General features: G+C 36.5%; 2 protein-coding genes and 1 pseudogene across 4 annotated transcripts in view; 2 read left to right on the top strand and 1 right to left on the bottom strand.

Moving 5' to 3' along the window:
* BLZF1 (basic leucine zipper nuclear factor 1) overlaps nt 1–8,850 on the bottom strand; it is a 30,852-nt gene extending 22,002 nt beyond the window's left edge. The window contains exons 1-2 of one of the 2 annotated variants that reach the window (XM_077156905.1): nt 8,396–8,850; nt 6,890–6,971 (exon numbers count right to left, since the gene is read on the bottom strand). In XM_077156905.1, coding sequence (XP_077013020.1) covers nt 6,890–6,920 — 31 coding nt within the window. In that variant the 5' untranslated portion in view covers nt 6,921–6,971; nt 8,396–8,850. Of the gene's footprint in view, nt 1–6,889; nt 6,972–8,395 lie in introns of those variants that run through there. The other variant, XM_077156906.1, reaches the window with a different exon arrangement.
* On the top strand, nt 332–431 carry LOC143681930 (U6 spliceosomal RNA; annotated as a pseudogene).
* NME7 (NME/NM23 family member 7) overlaps nt 8,749–22,013 on the top strand; it is a 331,620-nt gene continuing 318,355 nt past the window's right edge. Inside the window, exon 1 of one of the 2 annotated variants that reach the window (XM_077156907.1) lies at nt 8,749–9,011. In XM_077156907.1, the coding sequence (XP_077013022.1) occupies nt 9,009–9,011 (3 nt within the window). In that variant the 5' untranslated portion in view covers nt 8,749–9,008. The remainder of the gene's footprint in view (nt 9,012–22,013) is intronic. The other variant, XM_077156908.1, reaches the window with a different exon arrangement.

The following is a 22,013-nucleotide window of genomic DNA, read 5'->3' as shown; positions in this document are numbered from 1 at the left end:
ATCTCTACATAATAAAACATAACATAATAATATCCATTTTATAGATGAAGAAACTGAGGCTTAGAAAGGTTAAACAGCTTGTCCAAATCAGTATTAAACTATGATTTGAACTCAAAACTGACTCCAGAGCTGAGTTGTTAATTGGTCAGGGTGGCCTTCCTTCAAGCAGTACTTATTATTTCTGCTAACAACTTTACTTCTCAGGTCACAAATACTCAGAGAATTTATATGACAGCTTATAAGTGAGCTTTATAAAATGCAGATCAGATTTGAATCAAACCCTTGAATGTTTCCTTATCACTCTCAGAATAAATATAAAATCCTTAGCACGGTGCTTGCTTTGGCAGCACATATACTAAAACTGGAACAATACAGAGATGATTGGCATAGTGCTTGTGTAAGTTTCATATTAAAAAAAAAAAAAAGTCCTTACCACGGCCTAAATAGTGCTTCATGGTTTGGCGCTTGTCTATCTCCTGCATCTCAACTTCTGCAGTTCACTCCCTCAGACCTTATGTTCCAGCTTTATTAGTTTCCTTTCAGTGTTTCAATAGTAGCAAGTCTTCCTTCCTTTGGACTCATATCTCTGCTTGGGATATTCTTCCTAATTCTCTTGACATTGTAGTTAAACCTATTCATCTTTCAAATGTCAGCTCAACCTTTCCTAAGGGGAGACTCTTTCCAACCTTCTCTGATTAGGCTGGGTTCTTGTTTATATGCTCCTAGAGAAAAGACCTGTTATTTCTTCTTTTACCACTTATTAAAAGGGTAAATAGACATTTTTTTCAATATGACTCCTTGGACATAAATTCCTTGAGGTAGGGACTATATCTACTTGTTTATCACTATATTCCCAGCAAAATGCATCATGCATAGTAAGTACTCAATATATACATCTGAACTACAAATGAAAGATAACTAGGACGGGTGGTAAAAAACAGCACACAGATCAGTAACAATGGTTATAATGATGAACTATGAATAAGTTGTCACTGTCAAAATGTTGCTGGGTGGCTACTATACCCCAGACACTGTGTGAGGCACTAGAAGCCTCTATGCTCAAGATAAATATTATAGTGGTTTGGAGCATTATGTACCCCCAGAGAAACATGTTCTTAAACTTAATCCATTCTTATATGTATGAACTCTTGTAAATATGCCTTCTGATGAGGTTACTTCAGATAAGGTATGGCACAGGATGGGTTTTAATCCTATTACTGAAGGCCTTAAAGGGAAGGTCATACAGAGAAAAAAGCCAAAGTGGAGCAGCCAGAAGCTAAGTAAATGGAAGAGAAAGAAGAGACCAGGAGAGGCCACCATGTGCACTGCCATGTGATAGGGGAGCCAAGGATCAAGGATCACCAGCATTCAGCCCCAGAATGCCAGTCTTTGGAGAGAAAGCTTTGTCTTGATGAGGCCTGAGTTGGACTCTTCTTAGCCTCAAAACCGTGAGCCAATAAATCTCCATTGTTTAACCAATCCATTGCAAATCCGCCTTAGCAACAAGGAAACTAAAACACCTATGGTCCAGTTTAGGAGACAGGACTTATTTTGTAAGCTTAATATATTTTTCTATAGCCTTCAATGTTTTCATTTTTATGGCTATGATATATTCCTTCAAATCAATATAGCATAATTTATATAATGATTATTCTATTTTGTTGGATACCCTTTCCATTTTTTCACTATAATAAATAATGCGTTAGTGAATGCTTTTATGCCTACAGATTTTTATCAGCTTCTGAGTCATTTTTTTAGGATAAATTCCCAAGCACAGAATTAATGTGTCTGGTGAAGATATATATTGTCAAACTGACTCGCAAAATGATGGATGAGTAGATCTTTTTATTGTGCCCTTATGGTTTTATTTATGTACTTATTTTTAGCATGCTCAATACCTATGATTGAATGTAATACTAAAATAATAAGTAGGGGAACCCTGTATTTTATGCATGATTTTTCTGGAAGTCTACAAATTCTCAAATCTAAAAATAAAAACATAAATAATAAATAAATTAAAATATATGTAAAGTGTTTAGAATGGTGTTTGGTACAGTAAGTACTCATTAAATCTTAGCTCTTACTGCTTTTATTATTATTACTCCTCATAAAAATTCCAAATAAACCTAGGACTTCAATAAAGGGGAGAAATTTAATATCATACAATAACTCTAACTTTTATTTTATTATGCTAAAGTCTTAAAGTTCTATCGTTAAACTATAGGACTACTTATTTAACAGGTTTTTTGAAATTTTGTTATGTATCTAGCAATGCATACAGTACATATTACGTACGTATATAGGAGTGAGAATCCTGAGTTAGTTAGGAGATAGAAAGACATTTGGAGATCTGGGGTATAAATAGTGTGTTCTGTTTTACAAGACACTTAGAAGAAAATGTTTTGTCATATCTATATGAAATATAAACTAAAACATTCCTTGAGCCTTGCTGGGGACTCTACTTTCAAAAAGATGAACCAGAGAATACTTCTGAGAGTGGGATAATGGGCTTGATTTTTTTTTCTTTTTTTTTTAACAAGGGCAGGCACCAGGAAACGAACCCGGATCCTCTGGCATCGCAGGCAAGCATTCCTGCCTGCTAAGCCACCATGGCCTGCCCCGGGCTTGATATTTTAATTAAAACATGGTTGGTATATTAGTATTTAAGGAAAATTTTCACTGAATTGTTAAAAAATAAAGTTTTCCCATATTAAAAAAATCTGGTTATAGGTCTGTCTAACTCTATATAATGTAAATTAAATTTTGCTAGTAAACATTCTGGGATTTAAGAAGTAATGTAGAACTCTGTATTAACTGTGAATATAAAAAAATTAGAGTCACACTGTTCAGGCACACTAAAGCTTAAGAAATTAAAGCAGATGTGAAGTTCTGTCCTAGATTTCTAGGCAAGTCGTAACATTTTTGAGGTGGAATTTTAGGTAATGGAGATTTAAGAACAAATCACAAAATGAAAACATTAATGAATCTTTAACAAATTTTCAAACAAAAGTTGTTATAAAATTCCAATTAAGATATTCAACCAACTTGTTTCAACCCTAATACTAAAAAAAAAAAAATTTAAACTGTTCTACTTATTCAAGCATTTATGAATACTAAAGTTTTACTATACATCACATAACAGCTTCCTCTCAATAACAACCATGATTCTGGCTAATGTGCACAAGCAAGCAAGCAGTGAGAGCCAGGGCTTTACATTTTCTCACCTAGTGACTTAATTTTCATAATTCTATTTTTTCTTGTGACACACATAGAAACCTTTAACACATATGCACTAGGCACAATTCAGGATACATTTATGAGCAATTATCTCCTCTTAAGTACAAAGACAAAGATTAGTGGAACCAGCTCTGTAATTATGACTAATGCTTAAGTAAAACAAAACATCAAGCCCTATTCTTCTCTTTGAAGGCAACCAACAGAATAATCCTTAAAATATTCATGAATGTTACTTTGCTCTATGATCACTTACTAAAGAATTAAAACATATCTAAAGTTTCTGGCTTGTTCTGTTGCCTTCCCCAAGGATAGGTGAAAAGTAGGAAAAGAACCAATAAAGAACAAGTCTACCACTCTAGAATAGGGGGTTGGTAAACTTTTTCTGTAATAGGTCATATAGTAAATATTTTAGCCTTTTACCTGAAGAGGTAAATTGAGTATACTTTGTAGGTATTTATATATTTATATAACAAGAGAGAAAATAAAGTTCCCCAAAGTTTTACTGATGAAATTCAAAATGTAATAATAATAATAATTAAATATATATATATATATTTTTTTGGTAGGTAGATATATATATATATCACCAAATATATATTTGGTAATCTAGGTCTAATAAGAATAGCATTTTTTTTTTGGTAGGTAACACTTGGCTCAACTGATTCAAAGATACTGTTCCCTATCAGCAGACTGATTGCAGATGTTTTCATCTAGCAGGCCAGAGGGCAGTGATTTTCCCCAACCCCTGCTCTAAATACTGTGGCAAAAAGATTATTATAATACAGTCTGTCATTAAGCAAATACCTTCACCTTTATTTAAAAAAACTGTAAATCTATGAGGACAGGTACTCAAGAATTCAAAGGGATGGTATAGTGGAAAGAACACTGGACTTTGAATTAAACTTGAAGCTTAAGACCCTTCTGCCACGCATTGTGTGATCTTGGGCAAATTACTTAACTTCACTCTCCTCCTATCCCTCAGTGTATCCAGAATAATGCAAACACTACAGTATTTTAAAATAATTTTTTCTCTCTCCTATCAAACAGTTGGGAGCTCATCAGGACAAGAAATGTCTCCGCCTAATCTTTGTATTACCTGCTAATGAAATGATGTTTTGCTGCAGAAAAGATGAATAAAAATAAATGCTTAATGACATTCATCAATCTGTTAACACACTACTTAGATTTCATCTTAACATACAATAACTAATTCATTTAAAAACTGCTTAAATTTTTTTCCTGTACATGAAAACATTAATTCCTATTATAGTCGGATAAATTTTTCAGAACATTTGAAAATTCAACTGTAAAGCAGTTAAATAGATTAGAGAGTTCCCTTGGTAATATTAATTCAATATTCTCTTAAATGTCAAGAATATCACCTAATAAATTTTACTCAATTACTATTAAATTAGAAAAGTGCATTGACAATAGACTTAGAGTTAGATCAACATTTACTGAAGTGGAATCCAAATATTCTTCTTGCTACATGCTCTATGAATAGAGTTCCCTGGTCAATAAATGTGGGCAATGATGCATACTACAGCTCTTTTTTTTTTTTCGAACTCCATAATGTACATTGTTATATTAAAGGCTCTGTGAAGTCCTGCAGTATAGCTTCCCTTTTAATCCAGCATTCCCCAAATTTATCTGCCAGAGAATCTTTTTCACCTAATACCTTTCACTCCACAGAGCTAGTGTTAAAGCTAGACTATTTTATGGAATTTTACAAATATTTAAATGTCTCAAACCTCCCTATTTGGTCTGGATCCCTAATTGGTCAGACTTCAATAGCTTTAATTTTAATTTTCATCTTTTTCTCAAGAAAAGCTTTGGATTATAATTTCTGAAGTTACTATTTCATGTTTCTCTTGTAGAAACAGCCATAGCAGCAATGATACATTCCTCTCATGATGATAGTTTTGTTCAAATGCCCTGAGAGGAAGTTCTATCAAACATCTTGCTTCTCTTCTGAGGTATTTACAGGAAGTGCAGGCTGCTGACAAATGTCAAGTGTGATAAGTATGCCTTTTCTCAGGCTATACAATACAAATAACTTTGTTCACAACTAACAATAGCTGATATTAAATAGGGATAGGACTAATAGTTGAATTATCTTCCTTACTGGACAATTAAAGATTAAATGAAATTATGTATGTGAAAGTGCTTTGTAACGCTAATCCTCATTTCAAATAAATAATAACAAATAATAAAAAATAATTTAGTTTTACAGAGGCCTTGCAATAACCAACTTTTAATTACTAATCATAACACTGTATCAAATATTTGCTTTTTGCCAAGCACCATGCTAGCTCCTTTCACATGAGGTATCATTTATTGTTCTTTATCCACATTAATCCTGGCTTATTACTTTCACTACAGTCTTTAGTTTGCTTATTCTAATACTATAAAAGCCTTCTGGTGACACATGAAATATTGCTGAATACAGCTGAATTAAATAGTTATTTTCTCCTTTGTTTCCTAAGCACATTTTGACTCTTTTTTTTTTTTTTTTCTGGCATGGGAAGGCACCACAAATTGAACTGGGGTCTCTGGCATGCAGGCGAGAATTCTACCACTGAGCCACTGTTGCCTCGCCTCCTAAGCACATTTTAACCCCCCTTTAAGGAGAATTTTCTCCTGGCGGTCTGCTTTCTGAAAAGATGGTCTTTTGGAAATTGTTTCCTATCTCTTAGTGATGGCTTCAGCCTCTAGAACTCACTCTACTTAGACAGCAAGCTAGGCTAGGAGAAGTTCTCTTTGGGAAATGTTAAGACTGTTGCTTATACTTAAATGAAGATGGCCAATAAAGAATAAGCTATGAGGGTGTGAATCAGAAAAGAAAGAGATTTGGTCTATAGAAAGAATTGGAGGTCACTTCTATAGATAATGAATTGTGCCCTGGGAGTAAGAGAGAAAAGAGACTGAAAATCATTGATATTTAAAGGATAAATCCAAAAGGGAGGAGGCTTATGAAGAAACAGCTAGAATAGTCTGTTCAACAGAGTTCTCTGCAGTGTTTGATGTGTTCTATATCTATATCCTCCAAGACAATAGCCACTAGCCACATGTAGCTACTGAACAACTGAAATGTGACTACTGTGAGTGAAGAACTGAAATTTTAGTTTTTTAAAAATATTAATTTAAATTCAAATAGATGTGGCTGCTATGCTAGACAGGAAGGGCTAGAAAGTAGGCTGAAAATAAGAGTTATATCATGGGAACCATAGAAGGTAAGTATTTGAAAAGGTAGAGGAGAGTTAACAGTATAATATGTAAGGGGACAAGCAAGTGATGTTTGGATTTAGCAAGAAGAAGATCTTTGATACCTGCTATTTGTTTGTTCATCTACTTAACTCTTACAAAAAAACATTCTTTTTTATTTAAATCTTAATCATCTAATGGATAGGGTGTATAGCTTTTATGTTAAGTATTTAGCCTTGAGTAGTCATCTAATAAATACTACCCAAGATGTTATATTCAGTTGTATATCTGAAGTACTGAAATGTAGACAAAAAATAAATATGAAGAGATTTGAAACATGGATAATTTCAAAAGGAGCTATGGGATTTAGTTACCTGCTCAAACATTACTTCACATGATTGTAAGCTTCATGTTTTAAAACAATTTTCATCAAAAGAAGAATACTTACCTTTGGTTTCTAAACTTTCAATGGTAGTCATTTTTTTTCTCTTAACCAATGACAATTCACCCCAAGGCTTCTACTGATAAATCTAGAATGTACACATAAGAAAGAATTAACAAAATGTAACATATAAACACATTCACTAAGCGCTTCTAATTTAAGTATGATATTCTAATTGCATCTGTAATTAGGAAGGAAGTGTCCCTCACATACCTTTCTCACAGGTGAACTAAAATTCCTCACATGCCTTTTTCACAGATGAGAAAGGTGGGGTTACTACAGCTACCAAAAGTCTCAAAGAATCAGGAACAGTTACCTCCTAATATTTTGTCCTGCTGCCCTCACCAGAAGACTCCAAATTATCAGATGAATGTGTGGAATTTTAGTTCAGAAAATAGCACTGAAGTTACAGTTTGAATCACTAATAGAATAGCAGGAATTTTATGTTTTAGCAGAAATTTAAAAGTAATTACTTTCCTAAGAGATATAATTAATATGTTATCAGAGAGGAGCTTCAAATAATGCTTGTTTAGACGTTTAATTCTTAAGAACTGTGAGGAATAGTTTGGTACTGAGTATCAGGTTGAAGAATTAGAATTATCCTTGCCATGAAATAAATTGATAGTCTGAATACTCTCAGCTCTAGTTTGACTATTTCCTGTTGCCCTGTTATCCACAACGAACTGAGAAGCTGGTATTGCAAAGACATTTTGCAACATGAAATGACAAAATACTACTGAAGATAAGTTGCATATTCTTGGTAATAAAGTTAAAATGGCATAGTTTTTCGCGTTTTTTTTTTTTTTTTTTTACATGGTTAGGCATTGGGAATCGAACCCAGGTCTCTGGAATGGCAGGCAAAAACTCTGCCGCTGAGCCACCGTGGCCTACCCTAAAACCGCGTAGTCTTTAAGAGAAAAAGAGAAGCAAACAGTGAGCATACATTCCAGAAATATATGTATGGCCTTGCAGACCCACCAAGGACTCACTGTAGAAACTGAGAAGTAAGGCGATACTACGGCAATGATATCATTTGATGACATCTCCAGGATGACATCTGGTTTCATCATAAAAATATGATTACTCTGAGTACGTAATACGATTCAGCACAGGGTCTCTCATGAATAACTTCCTTAACAGTCACAACTACCCCTTCCCTTACAATCTACTGCTCTGAACACAGGTATCCAAAGGCCCTTGGTCATAGCAAGGACTCCTGAAACCGCGTTGTTAGAAACGATGTGCTGCGAAATTTACAAACACAGAACACGCTGGCAAATCCAAGTGAGAAAGGGGTAAAAAAGTTGGTAACTGGTGTGAAAGCGGCAAGTGAAGAAGCGACAAGTGTGTCAATATCTGTTGATCCCGAAGTTCCGATCCTGTATGAATAACCTTCCCGGAACAACAGGAAACCTCTCCCTAAATCCAAAGGGACTGGACACCAAGCTCCAACCCGACCTCCGTTCCTCTCCTATACCGCTTTTGGTCTCACAAACTCATTCTCGTATTTACCTCTAAGATTCTTCCTCTCCCGATTTCACTTCACAGATTATCCAGCCGGGTATCACTGGATAACTTCTCCGCACACTCCTCTTCCATTCCGAACCCGACACGTCTAGGTAGCCCTAACTCTAACCTGGTCTGTCACTGACAACCACTTCCGATTACTCAGAGCTTCGCTTCCGGAATATTTTCCAAAAGAGAAAAGTAAACATACTGTACGGAGAGTTTAAACAAAATAACACAGAACACAAATATTATGTAAGGTCTCAGTAAAGTGAAATAGGTGAGGTGCCTATTTAAAAGTAAAATACAAGAATATTTGGAACCCTAAACCGCATATTCCTTTAAACTTCCGGGTCACCTTCCAACTAGACGGAGGTGAAGCTGCGGAAAGCGGAAGTCGGCGTTCGGTAGCCCAGACTACAGCCTGAAGAGGAGGCCCTGTGGACTGGAAAAGCGGATCTGCGATTACTCGTAGCCACTAAGGACGAAGGGGTGGGGCGGAGCGTTTTACGCAGTGTTCGGCAGTGGGTGGGGTTCTGTTTCCAGAGTAACTGGGTGATGTTGTTAGTGGCGTCTTCCTGTTAAGAGCCCTGGATCGTTGTGCTGAGGTCCTGAGACTATGGTGAGTGATCGGCAAGGCCAGAACAATGGTTCCAAGGACCTGGTTATCTCTTTCCCCCTTTCCAGGAGCTGTCCCTGTAATCTCCTTGCTGTCCCTATTTCCTGCAGTACCGTTAATTCCACTAGCACTGCTAAGCCTCTAAAGTAATGTGATGGAAAATTTAGGATCTAATAGCTTAAAATGAAACATTATTTTGAACAAGCATTTAAAGCATTGCATTTTTCAAGCCCTTAGCTTCACCTTAATGCACTTCGTTCACGTTATGCGGTGGTTGTCGACGGGACTGTCTCAACACTGTCCCGAATTTCCCCAGATCTTGGAGCTTTCTTCTTCCGAGTGTCAGAGCACTGTCGCCTATCCTGTCTTAGGCTGTAATACAGCCTTTAGGCTGTACTAATAGCTGCGCTTTGGATCAGCTCTCTCTTCTATCCAGTTGATGACGTTGTAGGTCCGTGCTTTTTAATAGGAAAAGTACTTCAGAACCACTTCGAGATCTTGAAACTTCATTTGCGTGATCTTCATTCCCTAAAATTCTAAATGAGTAGGAATGGGGTCGGATATTTGAATTTTAGAAAAATCTATAGGTGATTTAAATCCACTCACAGGGTTCTAGTTAATTCGCTTAAAGTGCTTATTATGAATAATAACGCTGGAGGGTAAACAGATGGTTGGCTTGAACCCTCCACCACATTTGGATGGTTCAATAGCTACCTGTGTCTACCGGCTACTAGATTAGACAGTGCAACTCCAGACCATTTCCATCATTGCAGATGTTCTGTTGGACATTGTTGTTCTAAAGAATGAATATGAGGTAGTCAAATGATGAGGAACTGTTTCAGGTGAAGTCTGAAGGCTGCAATGTGATTGCAGGGCACTGTGGTTCAGCAGAGGGCTGGTGAAGTGGGCAAGAGCCAAAACCTGCAGAGCCTTGTAGTGGGGGCTCAATATGAATTTAAAAGGAGTCCAGCCCACAACCTCTTCTTTCCCCATTACTGCTCAGCAGTCCTTTTAGTTATGCCAGTTTGCCCCTGCCCTTTTCTTTGAGAGCCCTTTCAAATCGTCACCATCTTATAAACTCTGTGCATCCCCCTCCTCCTTCCTCTTTTCCAAGCAGAAAGACAAGTCTAACAGGTAGTTTCTTCAACCTCATGTCCCCATCCTACACATTTATCTATATTTCTACCCATTCTTTACTCTTGTATTCCTAGTTCAGAGAAAGAGGTGTGTCTATTTTTGCTCTTGATCTCATCCCCTCCCATCCTTAGGATATATTTTGCTTCTGGCTATCTTTTTCTTTCCTGTGCTTTCTTCCTCTTCCTCGCCACTTGCTTCTCCTCAGTGCTTAAATCATACATTTTAAGAAAGTGAAAATAAAACAAAAGCACTTGCCCCATGCTTTGTTTAATTTATTGCTTGAAAGCATAGTATTCCCACTTGCATAAACTTCTGTCCCTTCCCTTTCATCCTCAACACTGGCTGGCTTCCTCTCTAATGATTTTGATGAAGTTACTCTTGCTTAAGTCTCCAATGGCCCTATAAAGTGCCAAATTCAATAATTATTTCTCAAAATGTAATTTTCTTATTCTCTCTGTGACAACTGAAACTTACAATGCATTCTTTTTCACTGATTTTGCCTGCTTTTTAAATGCCATTCTCTGGTATTAACTCCTTAATCACTTTCACTTTTTTCCTTGGGTGATTTTGTCCACATTCCTGGGCTTCTTCTAACACCTATGCTTTCATTACTAAATTTTAATTTTCAGTTCAGACATGCTAAAGCCTAACTCCAGTTAATTCCTAGACATGGCTGTTCAAATTTGGCATGACCAAAATTGAATGTGTCTTTCCTCCTGATTTCTCCTATTTTCAACAAGTTAATTAATGTTACTACTATATTATAACCTAAAACAGCAATCAGAATTATCCTACATTGCTCCCCCTTCTATAATCTCCATATTCTGTTGTTCACTAAATCCTGTTTAAGTCTTCATTTCTTGCCTCATGTCTTTAACAGTCTGGTCTGGCAATTCTCTAATCCATTATTTTTTCCTGCCACTAGAAGGAATTTTCTAAAACCCAAATCTGTTGATGTTACTTACCTCTTTAAAGAAGAATGATCTGGGCAGTGTGATGGTGGCTCAGCAGGCAGAATTCTTGCCTTCCATGCTGGAGACCCAGGTTCGATTTCCGATGCCTGTCCATGCAAAAAAAAAATAAGGGAATGATCCCTATTCCTTATAATATAATATGAGGTGTCTGGAATGATATACAGGCCCTTCCTGATCTATCACTTCTCTATCTTGCCTACCTTCACTCTTGCCTCTCCCTTTCCCAGACACTTTTTTTAATCACTTGCTTTTCCTTCAACATACCAAGCACTTCAAATGGGTGATATGGCTGTTCTCCCTACTTTGTGTGTGATTCCTTCTACATTGATGTATCTTTACACCTTTTTTGCCTGTCAGACTCCTTTTGATCCTTCCAGACCCTGGATAAGTGTCTCTTCTGTGATGCTTTTCTTCCCTACTCAAAGAGAGTTGACTCTTCGTTCTTTTTTTGTTGTTGTAGCTGTGCCTTGTATACATCTTTTTTATCGTACTTACCATGTTCAATTGAAATTAATTGTTTATAAGCTTGTTAACCTTACTAAACTGTGAATTCCTGGAGGAGTGGGTCTTTATCTTATTCACTGCTATTGCTTAGGCTATATGAAGCACTCAAATATTCACTGAATGAGTAAAAATTAAAAGGAAGAATGTGGTAAGTACTCTGAGAGAATACAAAGTATTTGCCAAGATTAGAGGATAGAATTCTTACTTTTCACAGTCAATGAAGGGCTAGAGAGTAGACATGAAGCAAATGGAATAGAATTTCCATAACTTGGATGCCTTGGCCTGTGCAAAGGCATAAGAAGATGGAAAATGACATTTGCTGAATAATTGTGTGTGTGCTTGCTGTATTTAGTTGTTATTCAGGCCTCCCAACAACTCTAAGAGCAGTGACTCCCTGCCCCCACCCAGAGTGAGGTGGTACTTTCAAATTGCGTGATCGCTTAAGGCCCCTCTGAGAAAGTGACCTTTGTGCTGAATTCTAGATGATACAAATAGCTATTGGTGAAATGATCTGGGGGAAGTGTTCCAGGCAGCACTAATTAATGACAAGACCAAAGGCCCTGAGGTAGCAGAGTTTGCCATATTTCAGGAGCTGACCTTAACGGTTTAGAGGTCAAAAAAGAATAGTGACTGGAAGATGGAGTAGTGAGGTGCAGCTACAGAAGGGGAATTATGGTGGAGAATAGCCTGAGAAGCAGTTAGAGAAGTAGGCAGATGCCAGACCACGGGTATGTACCACAGCAGTGTTCCTTAAACTGTAGATTGTGACCTATTACTTGTTCATGAAATCAATTTGTGGTATGTAGCCAACATTAAAAAAAAAAAAAAAGACAATGTAAAATAAGAGTTTATCATTTTGTAATGCATATGGTAAGAATAACTTCCATTTCATGAAACTTTTGTTTCAAGTTCTATGTGTGTTCTGTGTGTTGTACTGTGTTATAAGGTAAAATAGATTTCTTATTCTGAGTCATGATCCGCAGAGTTCAAGCTACAGTGTAGTTTGAACAGTATATACTTTAAAAGGTAAAACAGATGAACTCTCAAGGCATATAGATTTTTTTTATTCCTCCTTTGCCCAGGTGGCGGTCTTTTTGTTATGTGGAAGAAAAAGTTCTAAATTTAACAAAAGCCTAAAATTGTGTGGAATAGCATTTTAAAGTTTATTTTTGCATCCAGGTCTTTCTCACTACATTTCATCACTTGCTGTCAATCTTTTATGAGAATAAAGGAGTAAGCCTTTAGAAAAAGAGAGAGACATGGATGCTCCTCTTCTATATTTCTTCTAGTCACTGGTATACGTATTATAGTAGACTATCAGTAGACTGCTGGTCTCCATGTAAAAGCAGCTGAGATTGTTTCTCTTTTGGTGTGTTGTCTTGATCACTGCAATTGAATTATCTAATTAATGTTTGTCTGTATTTTCTTTGTTACATTTGTAGCTTTTAGCATCAGAGTTAGGTTCTGGACAGAAATTCTAGTTGTGATAATTAGAAAGAACCACCTTATTTTGTGAAGTAGAGTTAGGCAACTGTACTAGAACTGTGCTGTTCAGTAGCCACTAGCTGTATGTGGCTATTTAAATTTTAATTAATTAAAATGAAATTAAACTTAAAATTTAATTCTTAAGTTGAATGTACCACATTTGGAGGGTTCAGTAGCTACCTGTGTCTACTGGCTACTGGATTAGACAGTACAACTCCAGACCATTTCCATCATTACAGATGCTCTGTTGGACATTGTTCTAAAGAATGAATATGAGGTAGTCAAATGATGAGGAACTGTTTCAGGTGAAGTCTGAAGGCTGCAATGTGATTTCAGGGCACTGTGGTTCAGCAGAGGGCTGGTGAGGTGGGCAAGAGCCAAAACCTGCAGAGCCTTGTAGTGGGGGCTCAGGGCTTGGTCTTTTCTTCAAAGAGCAATAGTTGTATGGTTCTGGGTCCTTACCTAGAGGTAAGGGGCATGATCATATTTATTTATTTATTTTTAAATTACTCTTTTTGCAGTGAGGAGAATGGGTTGGAGGGGGCAAGAGAAACACATGGTACATGATAGCTACTAAATAAATCTAGGGTGGATGTTAATTAAATGATATTGAATGAATGGGTGCTCTAGAATGAATTATGTGAGACCCAAACCAATCACATTACTGTTTTCATCAGTATTATTATTTCATCATTATTGTTTGTTTTTTATTAAGTGCCCACTATAATGTAAACATCTCTAGAACTTTAATATCATACATAATAAAGTACCTAGTGAAGATATATAATAAAATACCTAGTGAAGGTGGTACTTTTTGAAGTTGGAGAACCAATTAATAAAAAGTGTGGTGTGTTTATTTTCTGTTGGTGGAGGCCTCAGTTCACTGCTGGGACATCCCTTCTTTTATTTGGAAAAATAGTAGATTTCGTTCTTTATTACATAAGTGAAAAATCAAGTACTAAGTGATCGTTCTGGATGAAGTCCATATGGACTTCAACTCTATTGGTACTGCAGTTTGGAGTTTCATGGAGAAATGTTAGGACAACACACATCAGACCAGAATGCCATTCTAAGAGTATAACAATAGAGAATTTGACCCCTTTCCATGTGGTTCAAATTTATTAAAACATCCTATGAAACTACATGGCCTCATTGCACAGGAGATGAACAGAAAAGGCTCCATAGACTTGATTCACCATCAGGGAAGAGCAAGTTTGAAATAGTGACCTTACCTAACACACAAACCTAAACTATTGGAAAGCAGCACTGTTTGTGAATGGTGCTGAAACTCTTCCTGACTCCGTGCCTGCTGGGATGCATCCAAATAAATAGAACTGATAACTATGTGCTAAGTTTGTGGATTAGACTATTTTTGGCAAGGATTATTCATGGCCATACATAGAACTGTAGGAAAGGAGCCCCCTCCTACATACTCTGAAGAACTATCATGGGGATCAACCACAGTGGCAATAGGAACAGTGTTTCATCAGCAACAATGATTCCTGGGCAAGAGTCACCATAGCCTTTGATTTTTGGTTGTCCAGGCTTTCTCATTTCAGCAGCTTATGAGAGCTACCAGGATGAATCCATTGAACTGAATAAGTCCTCCTAGGATTTTTGAACAGACCATAAAGGTGCCTTCACTGGAGGAAGAGAAAGACTAGATTTCCTTCTCATCTAAGCATGTGGGAGATTGGATATTAAGTAATATGCAGCCTTGGATATATAGTTAATGCATATATTTGTAGCACATGCTGCAGTTTATGAAATTGTTTGTACATCATTTATCTTATACAACCCTTACAATAAGTCAGCAAAATAGCAGGGGAAGATTGTGATTCAATTATCCAATATTTGGTACCAAATGCTAAATATTGTGTTTCTCCTTGTGAAGGCAAGGAAATACAAATATGAATTATAAAGGGCCTCAGAACACTCCCAGGCTAGTAAGGACAATCCAAGAAACAATTCTAATCTAAGACAAAATGTGCTGAATGCAACAGGAGAGGTGCACGCAGATCACTCTTGTGATCTATCTCTCTTTAGCAGAAGAGAGATGGATTCTGACTGAAGGAAGCAAGGAGATCATCATGAAGTTGGCTGGCTCCTTTAGGTCAGCATAGATATTCTGGGAATGAAGTGAACACTCTCGTGGTTTGAATACTCCATATCCCTGGATTCAGTCTGAACCTCTTGCTGCAAATCTCTTCACACTCTTTTGGGCTAAATTTGCTTCCCATTCTTCCATATGATTGATCCTTGATCTTGTATGGGACTTGTATTCTTATTATGACCTTAACTTCCCTTGTTAGGTTGAGTCTCACTTTCTGTTTCAGAAAGGAGTCTTTAGGCTGTCTTGGATAAAATTTCTCTTGATATGGCTCCTGAAATATCTTGCTTTCATTTCTTAAACCCATCTTCCAAACATAACTTTCCCTTCTTCTTTAATTCCCCTGCCCACCCTGGACAATATTTAAGTTGGGATCTAAAAGACATTTACTTTTTGGATAAATTATTATCTGGCCCAGGACATTAATTTTTATGCAGATTCACACTTGCTTACTAAGTTAAACAACACAACAGTATAAAGAACCAAGGGATCTTTCCTTAAGGATTTTACAATCTTGGTTGCCAGTTTCCAGAATGGATTAATTAATTCATCTATTCATTCAACAAATTAAATTCCTGTTGTGTCCCAGGCAGTGTGATGAAAACTGCGATTATGCTGAATAAGACAGACATGATCAGACGTCTCTTGGTGTTTATAAACCAGCAGAAAAAAAAATTCTGATTAATAATAATTGTGATAATGCTGCAAAGAATTACAAGGTATAATGTGAGCATTTAGTAACAAAATCTATCCTAATCCTTACTGGGAAGGTCTTGGAGATGAGCGTATTGGGGTGTGTGTGTTCCATGAGGAATGATTGATGGAATTGTGGTAATTATCTAGATAGAGGGGGGATGGGCAATTATTTGGGGCAAAGGGACCAGTGTGCATTTAGGACTGATACGGGAGTGGTCTAGGTTGAATATGAAGAGGTAAAACTACCTTCTGTATCTGGATCATGGAAAGTAGAGAACAAAGAGGGAGTGGATTGTGCTGAGGCTGAAGAGGATGGGAAGGTAGAAATCAGAGGACAGATTTTATCTGACAGATAATGGGGAAACAATGAAAGATTTTCATCAGAGGAATGATAGAATCAAATTTGAATTTTAAAAATCACTCTGATATCAGTGAAGAGAATGGAAGAGAGGGTAATCACACTGAATTTAGGGAGACCAGTTAGAATTTTTCACTACCCAAGTGAGAGACGGTAGTAGACACAAGTGATAGTAGGGTGGTGAAGACAGAGCAGAAGTGGCAGCCAGCTGACTTCTAAGAAGTTCTAGGGGGTCGGTAGAAAAAAGGTCTATTCCTGCTTCTAGGTATAGCAAATGTTCTGTGTTTCTATACGCTATAGATTTGGGTACTGTGTTGCAGAAATACTGTACAGAATTGGGTACTGTGTTGCAGAAATAGTGTACTAATGGCTTATTTATTTCCCAAGAAAGTTAAAACTTCCAAACTTTGTGACCAAAGGGAAAGGGAACTTTAAGCACTTGGGAAAAGGGAATGTTCAAGATGGTGAAGAGAGTATTGAAAACCCAGGCAAGTGAACTGGGAAGAGAATCTAAACAAACAAAGAAGCTTTATGACACTTTTCTATGTTTCATCTAACAAACAGGATCCCCTTACTCCAGAACCAAAGCAAAATGAAGACATTTTCAACTATTCCCTTTTGAAAGAAACTTACTAGTATAAATCTGCAGTTAAGAGGATGAGCATGCATTGGGTTCTTCCAGGATGTTTGTGTGTGTGTGTGTGTGTGCACGTACTTATGTATATGTGTGCACACATGCTCACTCACTTGCAGATTTGAGTGTTTGTAAAGAATTTGGTCATAATTCCTGTGTTATTTTTTTTTTCTTTTGATATGACAGTGTTTCCATAGCAATGTGAATTTTCGTTTTCAGGAGGTTATTGTTTTAAGAGCATTTTCTTTTTTTTTTTATTAATTAACGGAAAAAAAATAAATTAACACATTTAGAAATCATACCATTCTACATATGCAATCAGTAATTCTTAACATCATCACATAGATGCATGATCATCGTTTCTTAGTACATTTGCATCGGTTTAGAGGAACTAGCAACACAACAGAAAAAGATATAGAATGTTAATATAGAGAAAAGAAATAAAAGTAATAATAATAGTAAAAAAAAACCAAAAAAAACAAAAAACAAAAAACAAAACCCTATAGCTCAGATGCAGCTTCATTCAGTGTTTTGACATGATTACTTTACACTTAGGTATTATTGTGCTGTCCATTTTTGAGTTTTTGTATCTAATCCTGTTGCACAGTCTGTATCCCTTCAGCTCCAATTACCCATTATCTTACCCTGTTTCTAACTCCTGCTGGACTCTGTTACCAATGACGTATTCCAAGTTTATTCTCGAATGTCCGTTCACATCAGTGGGACCATACAGTATTTGTCCTTTAGTTTTTGGCTGGACTCACTCAGCATAATGTTCTCTAGGTCCATCCATGTTATTACATGCTTCGTAAGTTTATCTTGTCTTAAAGCTGCATAATATTCCATCGTATGTATATACCACAGTTTGTTTAGCCATTCTCTGTTGATGGACATTTTGGCTGTTTCCAGCTCTTTGCGATTGTAAATAATGCTGCTATAAACATTGGTGTGCAAATGTCCGTTTGTGTCTTTGCCCTTAAGTCCTTTGAGTAGATACCTAGCAATGGTATTGCTGGGTCATATGGCAATTCTATATTCAGTTTTTTGAGGAACCGCCAAACTGCCTTCCACAGTGGTTGCACCATTTGACATTCCCACCAACAGTGGATAAGTGTACCTCTTTCTCCGCATCCTCTCCAGCACTTGTCATTTTCTGTTTTGTTGATAATGGCCATTCTGGTGGGTGTGAGATGAGATCTCATTGTGGTTTTGATTTGCATTTCTCTAATGGCCAGGGACATTGAGCATCTCTTCATGTGCCTCTTGGCCATCCGTATTTCCTCTTCTGGTATGTGTCTGTTCAAGTCTTTTTCCCATTTTGTAATTGGGTTGGCTGTCTTTTTGTTGTTGAGTTGAACAATCTCTTTATAAATTCTGGATACTAGACCTTTATCTGATATGTCGTCTCCAAATATTGATTCCCATTGTGCAGACTGTCTTTCTACTTTCTTGATGAAGTTCTTTGATGCACAAAAGTGTTTAATTTTGAGGAGTTCCCATTTCTTTATTTCCTTCTTCAGTGCTCTTGCTTTAGGTTTAAGGTCCATAAAACTGCCTCCAATTGTAAGATTCATAAGATATCTCCCTACATTTTCCTCTAACTGTTTTATGGTCTTAGACCTAATGTTTAGATCTTTGATCCATTTTGAGTTAACTTTTGTGTAGGGTGTGAGATATGGGTCTTCTTTCATTCTTTTGCATATGGATATCCAGTTCTCTAGGCACCATTTATTGAAGAGACTGTTCTGTCCCAGGTGAGTTGGCTTGACTGCCTTATCAAAGATCAAATGTCCATAGATGAGAGGGTCTATATCTGAGCACTCTATTCGATTCCATTGGTCGATATATCTATCTTTATGCCAATACCATGCTGTTTTGACCACTGTGGCTTCATAATATGCCTTAAAGTCTGGCAGCGCAAGACCTCCAGCTTCGTTTTTTTTCCTCAGGATGTTTTTAGCAATTCGGGGCAACCTGCCCTTCCAGATAAATTTGCTTATTGGTTTTTCTAATTCTGAAAAATAAGTTGTTGGGATTTTGATTGGTATTGCATTGAATCTGTAGATCAGTTTAGGTAGGATTGACATCTTAATTATATTTAGTCTTCCAATTCATGAACACGGTATGCCCTTCCATCTATTTAGGTCTTCTGTGATTGCTTTTAGCAGTTTTTTGTAGTTTTCTTTATATAGGTTTTTTGTCTCTTTAGTTAAATTTATTCCTAGGTATTTTATTCTTTTAGTTGCGATTGTAAATGGGATTCGTTTATTGATTTCCCCCTCAGCTTGTTCATTACTAGTGTATAGAAATGCTACAGATTTTTGAATGTTGATCTTGTAACCTGCTACTTTGCTGTACTCATTTATTAGCTCTAGTAGTTTTGTTGTTGATTTTTCCGGGTTTTCGACGTATAGTATCATATCATCTGCAAACAGTGATAGTTTTACTTCTTCCTTTCCAATTTTGATGCCTTGTATTTCTTTTTCTTGTCTAATTGCTTTGGCTAGAACCTCCAACACAATGTTGAATAATAGTGGTGATAGTGGACATCCTTGTCTTGTTCCTGATCTTAGAGGGAAAGTTTTCAATTTTTCCCGATTGAGGATGATATTAGCTGTGGGTTTTTCATATATTCCCTCTATCATTTTAAGAGAAGTTCCCTTGTATTCCTATCTTTTGAAGTGTTTTCAACAGGAAAGGATGTTGAATCTTGTCAAATGCCTTCTCTGCATCAATTCAGATGATCATGTGATTTTTCTGCTTTGATTTGTTGATATGGTGTATTACATTAATTGATTTTCTTATGTTGAACCATCCTTGCATACCTGAGATGAATCCCACTTGGTCATGATGTATAATTCTTTTAATGTGTTGTTGGATACGATTTGCTAGAATTTTATTGAGGATTTTTGCATCTGTATTCATTAGAGAGATAGGCCTGTAGTTTTCTTTTTTTGTAATATCTTTGCCTGGTTTTGGTATGAGGGTGATGTTGGCTTCATGGAATGAATTAGGTAGTTTTCCCTCCACTTCGATTATTTTGAAGAGTTTGAGGAGAGTTGGTACTAATTCTTTCTGGAATGTTTGATAGAATTCACATGTGAAGCCGTCTGGTCCTGGACTTTTCTTTTTAGGGAGCTTTTGAATGACTACTTCAGTCTCTTTACTTGTGATTGGTTTGTTGAGGTCATCTATTTCTTCTTGAGTCAAAGTTGGTTGTTCATGCCTTTCCAGGAACCCGTCCATTTCATCTAAGTTGTTGTATTTATTAGCGTAAAGTTGTTCATAGTATCCTGTTATTACCTCCTTTATTTCTGTGAGGTCAGTAGTTATGTCTCCTCTTCCATTTCTGATCTTATTTATTTGCATCCTCTCTCTTCTTCTTTTTGTCAATCTTGCTAAGAGCCCATCAATCTTATTGATTTTCTCATAGAACCAGCTTCTGGTCTTATTGATTTTCTCTAATGTTTTCATGTTTTCAATTTCATTTATTTCTGCTCTAATCTTTGTTATTTCTTTCCTTTTGCTTGCTTTGGGATTAGTTTGCTGTTCTTTCTCCAGTTCTTCCAAGTGGAAAGTTAATTCCTGCATTTTTGCCTTTTCTTCTTTTCTGATATAGGCATTTAGGGCAATAAATTTCCCTCTTAGCACTGCCTTTGCGGCCTCCCATAGGTTTTGATATGTTGTGTTTTCATTTTCATTCGCCTCGAGGTATTTACTAATTTCTCTTGCAATTTCTTCTTTGACCCACTCGTTGTTTAAGAGTGTGTTGTTGAGCCTCCACATATTTGTGAATTTTCTGGCCCTCCGCCTATTATTGATTTCCAACTTCATTCCTTTATGATCCGAGAAAGTGTTGTGTATGATTTCAATCTTTTTAAATTTGTTAAGACTTGCTTTGTGACCCAGCATATGGTCTGTCTTTGAGAATGATCCATGAGCACTTGAGAAAAAGGTGTATCGTGCTGTTGTGGGATGTAATGTCCTATAAATGTCTGTTAAGTCTAGATCATTTATAGCAATATTCAGATTCTCTATTTCTTTATTGATCCTCTGTCTAGATGTTCTGTCCATTGATGAGAGTGGTGAATTGAAGTCTCCAACTATTATGGTATATGTGTCTATTTCCCTTTTCAGTGTTTGCAGTGTATTCCTCACGTATTTTGGGACATTCTGGTTCTGTGCGTAAATATTTATGATTGTTATGTCTTCTTGTTTAATTGTTCCTTTTATTAGTATATAGTGTCCTTCTTTGTCTCTTTTAACTGTTTTACATTTGAAGTCTAACTTGTTGGGTATTAGTATAGCCACTCCTGCTCTTTTCTGGTTGTTATTTGCATGAAATATCTTTTCCCAACCTTTCACTTTCAACCTATGTTTATCTAAGATGTGTTTCCTGTAGACAGCATATAGAAGGATCCTGTTTTTTAATCCATTCTGCCAGTCTATGTCTTTTGGTTGGGAATTCAGTCCATTAACATTTAGTATCATTACTGTTTCGGTAATATTTTCCTCTACCATTTTGCCTCTTGTATTATGTATATCATATCTAATTTTCCTTCTTTCTACACTCTTCTCCACACCTCTCTCTTCTGTCTTTAGTATCTGACTCCAGTGCTCCCTTTACTATTTCTTGCAGAGCTGGTCTCTTGGTCACAAATTCTCTCAATCATTTTTTTCTGAAAATGTTTTAATTTCTCCCTCATTTTTGAAGGACAATTTTGCTGGATATAGGAGTCTTGGCTGGCAGTTTTTCTCTTTTAGTAACTTAAATATGTCATCCCACTGTCTTCTAGCTTCCATGGTTTCTGCTGAGAAATCTACACATAGTCTTATTGGGTTTCCCTTGTATGTGATGGATTGTTTTTCTCTTGCTGCTTTCAAGATCCTCTCTTTCTCTTTGACCTCTGACATTCTAACTAGTAAGTGTCTTGGAGAACGCCTATTTGGGTCTAATCTCTTTGGGGTGCGCTGCACTTCTTGGATCTGTAATTTTAGGTCTTTCATAAGAGTTGGGAAATTTTCAGTGAAAATTTCTTCCATTAGTTTTTCTCCTCCTTTTCCCTTCTCTTCTCCTTCTGGGACACCCACAACACGTATATTTGTG

This window comes from Tamandua tetradactyla, chromosome 4, assembly GCF_023851605.1.
Source record: "Tamandua tetradactyla isolate mTamTet1 chromosome 4, mTamTet1.pri, whole genome shotgun sequence".
NCBI classification, from domain to species: Eukaryota; Metazoa; Chordata; class Mammalia; order Pilosa; family Myrmecophagidae; genus Tamandua; species Tamandua tetradactyla.
Note: the sequence above shows the minus strand (reverse complement) of the source record. Positions and strands in the feature narration are given on the sequence as shown.